This window comes from Nanorana parkeri, unplaced genomic scaffold, assembly GCF_000935625.1.
Source record: "Nanorana parkeri isolate BGI_ZX_2015 unplaced genomic scaffold, ASM93562v1 scaffold1342, whole genome shotgun sequence".
Taxonomy (NCBI): domain Eukaryota; kingdom Metazoa; phylum Chordata; class Amphibia; order Anura; family Dicroglossidae; genus Nanorana; species Nanorana parkeri.
This window is the reverse complement of record NW_017307610.1, coordinates 338,891-349,020: the sequence shown is the minus strand read 5'-3', so window position 1 is coordinate 349,020 and position 10,130 is coordinate 338,891. Positions and strand designations below refer to the sequence as shown.

The 10,130-nt window shown below is 39.7% G+C and overlaps 1 protein-coding gene across 6 annotated transcripts in view; it reads right to left on the bottom strand.

Moving 5' to 3' along the window:
- The window catches only part of PAM (peptidylglycine alpha-amidating monooxygenase), a 161,815-nt gene that overhangs the window by 58,313 nt on the left and 93,372 nt on the right, over positions 1 to 10,130 (bottom strand). For 5 of the 6 annotated variants that reach the window (XM_018569485.1, XM_018569488.1, XM_018569487.1 and 2 more), the window contains exons 10-12: positions 6,621 to 6,701; positions 6,472 to 6,548; positions 4,710 to 4,813 (exon numbers count right to left, since the gene is read on the bottom strand). In XM_018569485.1, the coding sequence (XP_018424987.1) occupies positions 4,710 to 4,813; positions 6,472 to 6,548; positions 6,621 to 6,701 (262 nt within the window). The remainder of the gene's footprint in view (positions 1 to 4,709; positions 4,814 to 6,471; positions 6,549 to 6,620; positions 6,702 to 10,130) is intronic. The other variant, XM_018569486.1, reaches the window with a different exon arrangement.

Here is a 10,130-nt window from a genome sequence, read left to right as displayed (position 1 = left end):
GAGTATTGCAGTGTGCAGTGATACCTTTCTTATTGGACTAAAAAAAAAAAAAGATATACACACACATACACATATATATACACATGTATATATAAAACAATATATATATATAAAACAATGTCATTCATTCATGGGCAGTAATTACCCATGCATGTTATGCTTTGTAATTTATTTTTGCTGGAAAATGCCTTAAAAATTAAAAGTAAAATGCATGGGAAAAAAAAACAAAAAAAAAAACCTGCTGATCGGTAGGCTTTATATGACAGAAGAGACAGTAAGTCTCTTCTGCCATAAAAGTTTCTTGATGCCACTCAGGATTTTTTTTCCTGTAAACTGAGCCTCACACGCACAGCTCAGTATACAGATCCAGAATGCCGAGGTTAGGTAACTCCCGTATGCATGCGCAGGATTTACAGTTCTTCAGCATTGTCTACCCTTCTCCCCCTCTACCTGCTCGAACTTGGTAAATAGCAACTGCTACCCTTAGCTCTCCCACCTATTGTATCCAATGCTTCCTCTACCACTTGGAACTTAAAGAGGAACTTTAACCACAAATGTATTATCTCTCCAAAAAGTTAATTTTAAGGCATGCCAACTGTCAAGGTTGCCAGTGTGCTTATTTCAAATGGCCGGTGTCATAGTTGATCTCATTTGCAGCACCATGTCAACGGCAATCCAAATAGAGACTAACATGGCACCTTCCTTGGCTATAAGGGAGGTGGGCACAGACTCTAGATAGGCAGAGCTCGCTGTCAATCAGCTAGATGGGTGGATCTTGACAGTATTATTCGGATCCTTCCCGGCTGCCGCGCTCAGTATATAGACAGAGCAATCGCCCGCTATAAACTGTACATTGGGTCATGGGAGGACGTTAGTATATGTCCTCCCTTGACCCTAAAGAGAACTATGGGATTAAAAGGTTACCCCAAAGTCTCTCTTTTAAAAAAGTCTTATCCTGTGGCTCTCTCCTCCTATCCGTGTGCTTCATGCACTGCGGCACAACTGATTTGCTTTGTGCTGATTCTCCCTGCCTCTGTTGTACAGATGATACAAGAGGCTGATACCAAGTCAAATTCAAGTACATTTAAAATAATACCAAATTTAATGATTTTTTTGTATTAATTACATTTTTAAAAATACAGAGCTGCATTAAGGTGTGTCTATTACATCTGCTTGGAGCTTTAACTAAGCTCATTGATAAACCAAGTCATAATTTAACTTCACTGACCTTTTAAAGAAAGGTAAGGTACTTTAATAGCAAAACCCATATTCCATATGTTGAATTCAATGTCATATTACAATAAAATCCAGCTCAGCACCAAGTCAATGAAAGGTGTAAGAGATACTCGTTTCCTAGCAGGTAGTAAACATGCCTTTCCAAAACTCCAGGCATCGTGAGAGGGTTAGAGATAACTCGTATTCACTTGCAAAGCCTAAAAGCCCTTTTTGTTTATATATTTTAAAGCAGACTATGCACTGGGTCTGTGGAGATTGCTAGAGGAAGTATGGGGGAGGATATTTTTCTGCTGTGAAAAATATGCTGGTGCTGGCCTTTCCAGTGGTATCTAGCGAGATTCACTTATTTACCATAGCAACAGTAATGATATGAGGCAAGAGGAACAAAAAAAACTGAGGGCTACAAAAGGGGAATTGGCTTCTTCCGTGCATTGAAAGCAGAGAGCCCCCAAGAGACCACACAAGTCATTCGCCAACCTATGTGTTTGCTACTGATGCTGTAAAAACTGCTCGGCATGATAATGTGTGCGTGGAATACCTGTCATTGTAATAGCTTTCTTCCCGCTCACACACATGCACAAATATACACACACACACTGTTCACAATCTCACCCACAGTCACAGGAGACAAGCTTTTGGCACAAAGCTTTGAAATAACAGGTTTAATATCACTGATTTTCTTGCAAGCTGGCAACCCACTGTTTTTTAAGCAACAGATATGGAAAGAAAATAATAAAAAAAGAAGATCTAATTTTTACAAAGCCCAAAGGACACTGCTGACCCATAAATGTTCAGTGATTTTGTCTAGAATAAAGTCATAGGGGGAGAACAGATCTGCCTACGGGAAACACAAAATACAGCCACGCTAACATGTCTAGAAGCACATGCAAGACCGAGGAACCTACATCTCAGCCACTGTACCTGAACTCATTCATCATGATCTCCACCTATCCATCTGCAAATGAAAAGCAGACAATGCTCAATGACAGGAAAAAAAATCTAGGTGCCAAATAGAGACCCTGCTGTTTGCCAGCCAGACACACATATTCAAAGAGTGTGCATGTCTTGGTGCTCAGCAGTACTCAATCCCACAGTTATCTCCAGAATCAACAGTCTACTGGCTAGTAAAAACCTATGATTCCTGCTGAGGTTTGGTGGTGCCCAGAGACATCATGACTTCTGTCTAATCTCAATAAAAAGGCACAATTGGGCAATAGGCATCTAATGACTACACATCTATATATATATATATAAATAATATCCAAAGCACTTGGGTGCTCCTTGTCCAAACTAGGAGTGGGTAGAAGCATTAAAGCAGCAAAGCAAACATCTACAAAATCAAAATGAAAATAGGTATCAGAAGGTGGGTGTCAACAGCAATTACTATGAATAACCATCTACAACCCAAGTTCAGACATGGATGACATTTTGCTGCAGCTCAACTCCTCCAGGTTCATACACAAAAGGTTCTTTCCATTCAGCTAACATATATTTGTACTGAGCTTCATTCACTAATCAATGCCACACAACTCCACAAAATGCACCCAGGAAAAGCAGTGAAGTTGAATATCCAGACACTCTACACTTGTAAACAAAATTACTCAACCCCCATTGCAAATCAGGTTTATTGGCAAAATTTACAAACTTTCAGTTGTTTGCGATGGACAAATAAAACAAAAGCAATTGAAATAGGTCAACATGGGGAATGTTTCAAGTGGATTCACCAAATTCCACTGAAAATGCAACTTTTAACGACTGCAGTCTCACAATTATTCAACCCCTTCATGACAAGAAACTTTAATACATAGTAGAGCACCCTTTTGCTGTTATGACCTGCTGCAAACGAGAGGAACGGCTTTTAGTTCACTTATATTCTTGGGTTTGCATGCTGCAACCGCCTTCTTCAAGTCTCACCAGAGATTTTCTGTGGGGTTCAAGTCAGGTGACTATGATGGCCACTGTAGAATCTTCCAGGACTTTCTCTGCAACCAAGCCTTAGTGGAATTTTGAAATTTGAGGTATGCTTGGGATCACTGTCTTGTTGGAAGGTCCAATGATGCCCAAGCTTCAGCTTCCTCACATACGGCATGATGTTTTCTCCTAGGATTTCCTGATATTTCAATCAATTAGTGTTCTTTTCAGCGTATGTTTCCTTTTTCTGCCCCGTCTAAGTAGTGTAACCACTGTTCCTTTAACTTTGGACTTGCAAATTATGCTCCCAACACTGTCTCTAGGAACATTTAGTAGCTTCACTATCTTTTTGTATCCTCTTCCTTGTTTGTGAAGGTCAATGATCTCTAGCCTAGTTCAGGTATTTCATGTGTTCTAGCTCAAGCACACCTGGTGCATCCAATGAAGCCCTTGATAACATGCATCAGGCATGCTTGAGACAACACCTGTTTTGCAGATTTGTGCTCTTGTGAGGAATTCTATTCACTTGAAACATTCGGTGTGTTGACCTATTTCAATTGCTTTTGTTTGATTTGTTCATTGAAACTGAAGGTTTATAAATGTTGTCAATAAACCTGATTTGCAATGGGGGTTGAATCATTTTGATTATAACTGTATATATTCCCATTTTCTTGTGATTTCCACAAAGGACTCAATTTCAGCATCTCAGTATCTACGGAGTTTCACTCACAGCCCCGCTGATAAAAATTAGCACCAATATGTTATAGACACCAGAACTTCTGTAAGAGAATTCTGTTGGCTCGCTTGATTGAGTATAATCCCTGTTCAAAAATACACATTAGCCTAAATTTTAGAGCTGCAATATTATATCTCTAGTTGCTACTGCTGTTTCCTTTTTCCATTTGGGTACTATGAATTGTAACCTAAGACCGCTTAGTCTCCGATTCCCATTATAAGTGGGCTTATTTTCTTTGGAACCACAAATGCCTTTTTATCCAGAAGGCTGCACACTGAAATTAATATTTTCTATGAATTTAACAGTCATACTGATTTGTTTTGGATATGTAATGCATGCCATATTAAGGCAGCAGGAAATGGCATTGCATTACATGCTATGTTCCACACAACAGCATACATATAAACATTTCAGCAAAAGAAATATACACTGCATTAAATTGGTTATAAAATAGGCAGATTTTTACATATGTTTTCTTATACACCGTGTCGGTTTAAACATAAACATGTAGAACATATTGAACAGCACAATGCCATGACGCACAAACCAGGACCACGTAGAAATGAAAAGATTCAAGGCTTCCAGATTGATCTAATTGAATTCCTGATCAGATACCTCTCAACATAATCTAGAAAATTGCTCCAGTCTGGTTTTTAAAATCTGTCCATGACTGAAGTGCTTTATGCTTGAAGGGTCGTGTTGGGGTTCAGAAACTGACGCTCAATAAACTGATATAGAGTTAAAACACAATGTTAATTGCCTTTTACTCAATGCTTCGATACTTTATATGTAATACATAAGAAAATGGTACATCATTTGAACCTACCCAATATATGTACTGGATGTTCTTCCTTGACCCGTGAAGACACATCTGGCTGCCAGAATATCACCAGGGCGAACATCAAGAGGATGTTCCACAGAGTAAAATGCCTAAAAAAAAAAAAAATGTACATTTAAAAGTGTCATTGGCCATACAAACATAATTATTTTATGCTCACTTTGTGCCAATCCATACCTAATGGACAACGCTTCTAAATGGCATACGAGATGTAGATTTAGAGTGTAGAAAACTTTACCTAAACCAGCATTCTCGCAAAGTTCCTTGGGAACTGTAGAAAATACCATCACCAAAGGGCACTGGGCCCTTGAGCTTGGGATGCGCAGAAGCAAAGTTTCAACAAACCTATATATGAATAAATGCATTGTGGTAGGAGCACTTGATGTCGCTGTACAGAGGTTGCAAAGAGCACCAAGAGAACTGGTGTACTGCTGACAAGGAAAGGGTGCCTTGGAGAACACAGTCCAATTGAGAACAGGTGGGTTTGTTCCACATAGAAGAGGGCCTGCAGGCAGTCAGAGGTCCTGTGCATGCAGCCCTGTACTGCTGGGACACTCTCTGGGTGGGGGTCTAGGGCTGTGGTGTCTGCGTCGTAGAGAAATGTTATGTAGGTGGGTGACCAGACCAAAATGCTCTATTGGCTGGTGAGCCTTGTCCTAGAAGGCCTGTGTAATCAAAGAAGCGAGTTCTATGTTTATATTTGAAGTAATCCTTTTTATATGGAAGAAACATGTATGACGTTCAATAAATGGGTCTTTGTTTGACAGTTGCAGTACCCTGTGTGCTTCTTGTGATTCCCCCGAATATCACAATGCATGTAAACCTGATTAGAGCTGCATTTCTCTCTCCTTCACTTCAATTTTCTTTTAGTCATGTGCGGTTTGAGTCCAAATCACTTTAAAAAAGGGACCAATTATGCCGGACCCTAAAGGTACCATCACAATAATGTCTCATAGTAAAAACTAGGCCAATATTATTTCATAGAATGTTAAATTCACCATATGTCAATTCATTAACAGTACTGTATATCCTAGTTGGTATACACTGAAGATCAAACAAATTGGTATTACCAGTACTAGAGACAAGTGACTCAACAGGTTTTGCAGGGTTGTTGAGATCCTGCTTCTTCAGGAAGTCCTCAGGTGAGTATTAAAAATATCTTTATTTAACTTTAGATGATAAAAACAATGTGTAAATCCTGGGGAGTCAGCAGGTATGTTACCTTTGTGGTGGATATGGGGACATATATCAGCCAGCAAAAGAGGGTACATCTCATGGTCAAATAATTCAATCTAGTACCCCCCTATGCAAGGTATATATGTGTTTGTCCCTTTAAACACCACACCAAATGTAGTTGGTGGGTCACGATAAAAAGATGTGAACGGGATAAAAATTCCTCATCCAATTATCAGATATTTATCTGTAATATCACACTAAACTTCACACCTATGATTAATTAAAGCTGGGAGATCAAATGCCTCATTCCATAATAAGATAAACTTTAGAAGAATCCAGAAACCCAGCTACACATCTCCTGCTGACTGATCACACGGTTACCCAGGTACCACTGCTGTTTGAGTCCTTTATACATTAGAGGGTACCTATTCATGTCCTGCATTGTGGTTTTCGGTTACCCCTCTGACTATTATAAATAAGGACAATAATAATATAGCATTTGATATTTTGAGCTTCTTTCACAGAGCCACTCATACGTGGAGTGGGTGTTGAAAGCCAAGACACAATGTTCTACCTGTGGTAGCTGAGGGCTCTGTCTTCCAATTAAGGTCCACTTGCCATTTCTGATTCTGTAGCCACTAACAACTTGACCTATAAACACAACAGGAGTTATAACACTGCAGAAATGGTCATTATGATTATGTCAGCAGGAAGGAAACTCACCTAACTGATGAGTGTGGACTCTGTAGGCAAATGGGTACATTGCAGGCTTTTCATATGCACAAGCAATATCGGAGTACACTGCTAGGAAACACATAGAGAATATATGTTAACACAAGTGCATGTTGATTTATTCACAACTGCAGACAAAATCCACATTGATATCAGTTAAATATACATTCCAGACAGATATTAAAACATTGCTTAACACATGCATTCTTATTCAATTTGCGCAGTGTTGTCAGTCAACAGTCTGCACATACTTACAAGGTGAGAAAGCAGAGTGAAGACCTCACCAGTCTGCTGCTTCTCCTTCACTGACCAGTCATAGGTTCTGGCATGTTGGTAACCAAGGTGTACTGCCAGACTCCAACTAAAATCAATATTTTATTTTTTTAATGGCGAGAGTTCAGATTTTTACTGGTATCTGTGACTCCATTAGAAAGATTTTCTCTTAGTAATAAACCCTGTGAGACCAAGGCAATTAATGAGGGGGAGCAGGATCACAAAGCCAGGGAAGCACAAGGCACCAATAAAAAGAAGAAAAAAAAAAAAGACGACAAGAGGATCTGACTATTCCACACTACACTAAAAATGTTGCTGTCTTTATCCCCAGATTCCCCTTCATGTATGCCATTATGTTCTTCCTGCACCAGGAAAGGAAGTAAAAGGGAAATTTCCCAAACAGCAATTTAAAAAATATAGACAGAGGAGCTAACCCTTTCCCATTATATGAAAAAAATGTTTGGCTGGAGTTTGGCTTTACATTATAGAAAAGTAAGGTGAGTGACCTGGTTATGCTGTCTGGCAGGAGTACCAGTTTTACAAGATGGGCTGAACACAAATCTTTTGGCAGGTAAAACAGTAGATATTGTATGTATTTAAGTTCAACTTGCTTCTCTGCAGTGTCTAGAACAGCACTGAGAGATCTCTCTCCATATGCAGCTAATAGGTGCCCTCTGCACAATTATTAAAGAAGCTTCTAAACCAGTACAAGGTGGGAATGTAATTTCTGCATCGTCTCTGTGTGGGTGGGTGGTAAGCCTAGTCTGGTATATAAAGTAAAACTAAACTCTCACAAAAGAATAGTTTGTAGGTCACTGTGAAGGTGTTTGTAACGCCATTTTTTTTAGTTTTGCATAAAACAGGGAAAGGTAAAAACCCACTGGATTATTGTTGTTGTCTGTGTCCTGTTAAAAGAACTATGGCCAAACCTTTTTTGGTCATTGTTCTCTTTAGGGTCACAGGAGGACATTTACTAGCGCTCTTCTGTGACTTAAACCTCAGCATATAGCAAGCTATTGCCCACTATATGTTGACAGCACAGAGACGCTGCAGCTGGAACGGATCCTGACAATATTGTCTGGATCCACCCCGCTACATGATTGACAGCTGGCTCTGCCTCTCTATAGGCAGAGCCAGCTATGCCCCGCCCCCTCCCGTCTGTCTCTCCAGTGCTGCAGGAACAGAGAGGGGAAAGGGGATCCTTGCGGGAAGCGGTGACTCACAGTCACCATCTCTGCAGGGAGAAGATTGTGAAGTGAGTGACTGGCGGTTTGTGATCAGTCAGTTCTCGAATAGAGCCGATGTGTCAGAGCTGCAGTGTCACACATTGGCTCTAACTATTGGGATGAGTGTATTTCACTCCCTCCATAATTCACCTTTAAAGACATTAACTTTCACTTACTGTCCTGGAGAAGCAACAGGAAGAGGAAATTTTCTCATCTGTCCCATTACTCTCAACTTGTATTCTGGTGACAACTGTCAAACTAAGGATTGATAATGTTCCCCAGAACAAATAGAAGGGTAGTTCTTCCCAGCAGGGGCAGAGATGGTAATAAAACCCTTACATGGGATTCAACCGTAACCTACTTTATCCAAAACTAAAAGCAAAAGTGTCGCCTTTACATACACTTTAGGTAAAACAGGATTGCACATTTTTACTCCTTTGTACTAAACACGTCCTGTAGGTTCTTTGACCTGTACCCACTTCCTGTGGGTGCAGCAGCAACTGATCACAGTATTACTTCGGGGACTACGGCAAAATATGCCCATGTACTGTGGATTGGCATGGCTGCTTGTAGTCCAACTATGGAGTGCACATGAATTGGATTCAATTGGCAAGCTGTATGAATAATGGGTGAATTTTTTGTGAATGTTGTGTGAAAACATTTATAAACAGACCTCTAAGTGTCAGCTGTTTGTAATCCACTATATGGGTATCTTGGAGACAAGTAATATCAGGAAAGACTAGTTTAGATGTGATTTTTAAATATCAGGAAAGACTAGTTTAGATGTGATTTTTAAAAACAGGTGCAATTGATTTTGCTGTTCAACCTGTGTGCATTCTGTTTTACATAGCATACATTTGCTTAAAACTGGAGAAAGACTTTGTTGAAGTATAGTATAGCATACATTTGCTTGAAACTGGAGACAGACTTTGTGGAAGTAAAGTATGATGTTACAATAGATGACAGCAGGTTTGGAGAAGACAATTTAGGGATCTGTTAGACTAGGGACCGCACCCTACGTTGTTTAATTGTGTTGTGGGAGTCATATGCTCTACTATGCCCAGAAGTTCCAGGTTTTCCCAAGACTATTAGGTAAATGGGGCAAACAGAAGCATTGTGTGGAGGGTAAGTGAAAGCTACTTACCATGCCTTCTTTCCAGCAAACCTTAGAAAGTATAATGGAAAATTAAGGTTTAAGGAGAGTATCATTATAAAGAGAAACTGTGCTTTACTTACTGAGGTCAAAGTACCAGGTTTGCCAGATAGCAGGCATGGTAAGCAGCATATGCTCAACTTCTGCATGCTCCCCCTGCTTTTTGTTGCAGTTTGGTAATGACACGTCGTTAATTTACGTTAGTTGTGAAGAAGGCACGTTAGCATTACCAAACTACATTATCACTTTGGAAGAAAAAAAACGCCCCTCTTGAGCTCCCTTCACATGACCTAAAGCTAAGGTAACAGTCACTTGGCTTTTGCCTTCCAGGAACACAGTGGCTGACCTTTGTTTTCTATTAGACAATGCCTGTAGAGTAGACTTATAGAGAGATAAGATCAGCAAGGCACAACTGTTGTGCTACTATGAAGGAAGCAGAACTTGCATATTTATTGAGAAAAGATGACTGCTCACATGTACATCTATTATAACACTTTTACATTTTAGCACAGATGTTTCCTATTAAACTAGCCAAATGCACATAAGAAACGTCAAAAAGACTAAAGGTTCCCTTTAGATGCCAACAGGATAGAAATACTTAAGATGCTATTGCTGACTTGCCTACAAAGGTGAAGGCTCCAAAGCTGTCACTACTTAGTGATTCACTGACCTGGAACAAGTATGCTGCCAGTAAAGTGACACAGTACAGTACATACATACAGTACCTGTTCCAGGTCAGTTAACAGGTCGCTAAGGAAGAAAAGGATGACAGCACAGAAATTGTACACTCAAAATATATTTCTGTCCAGAGAGGATCCTGTTATATATATATATATACATATATATATA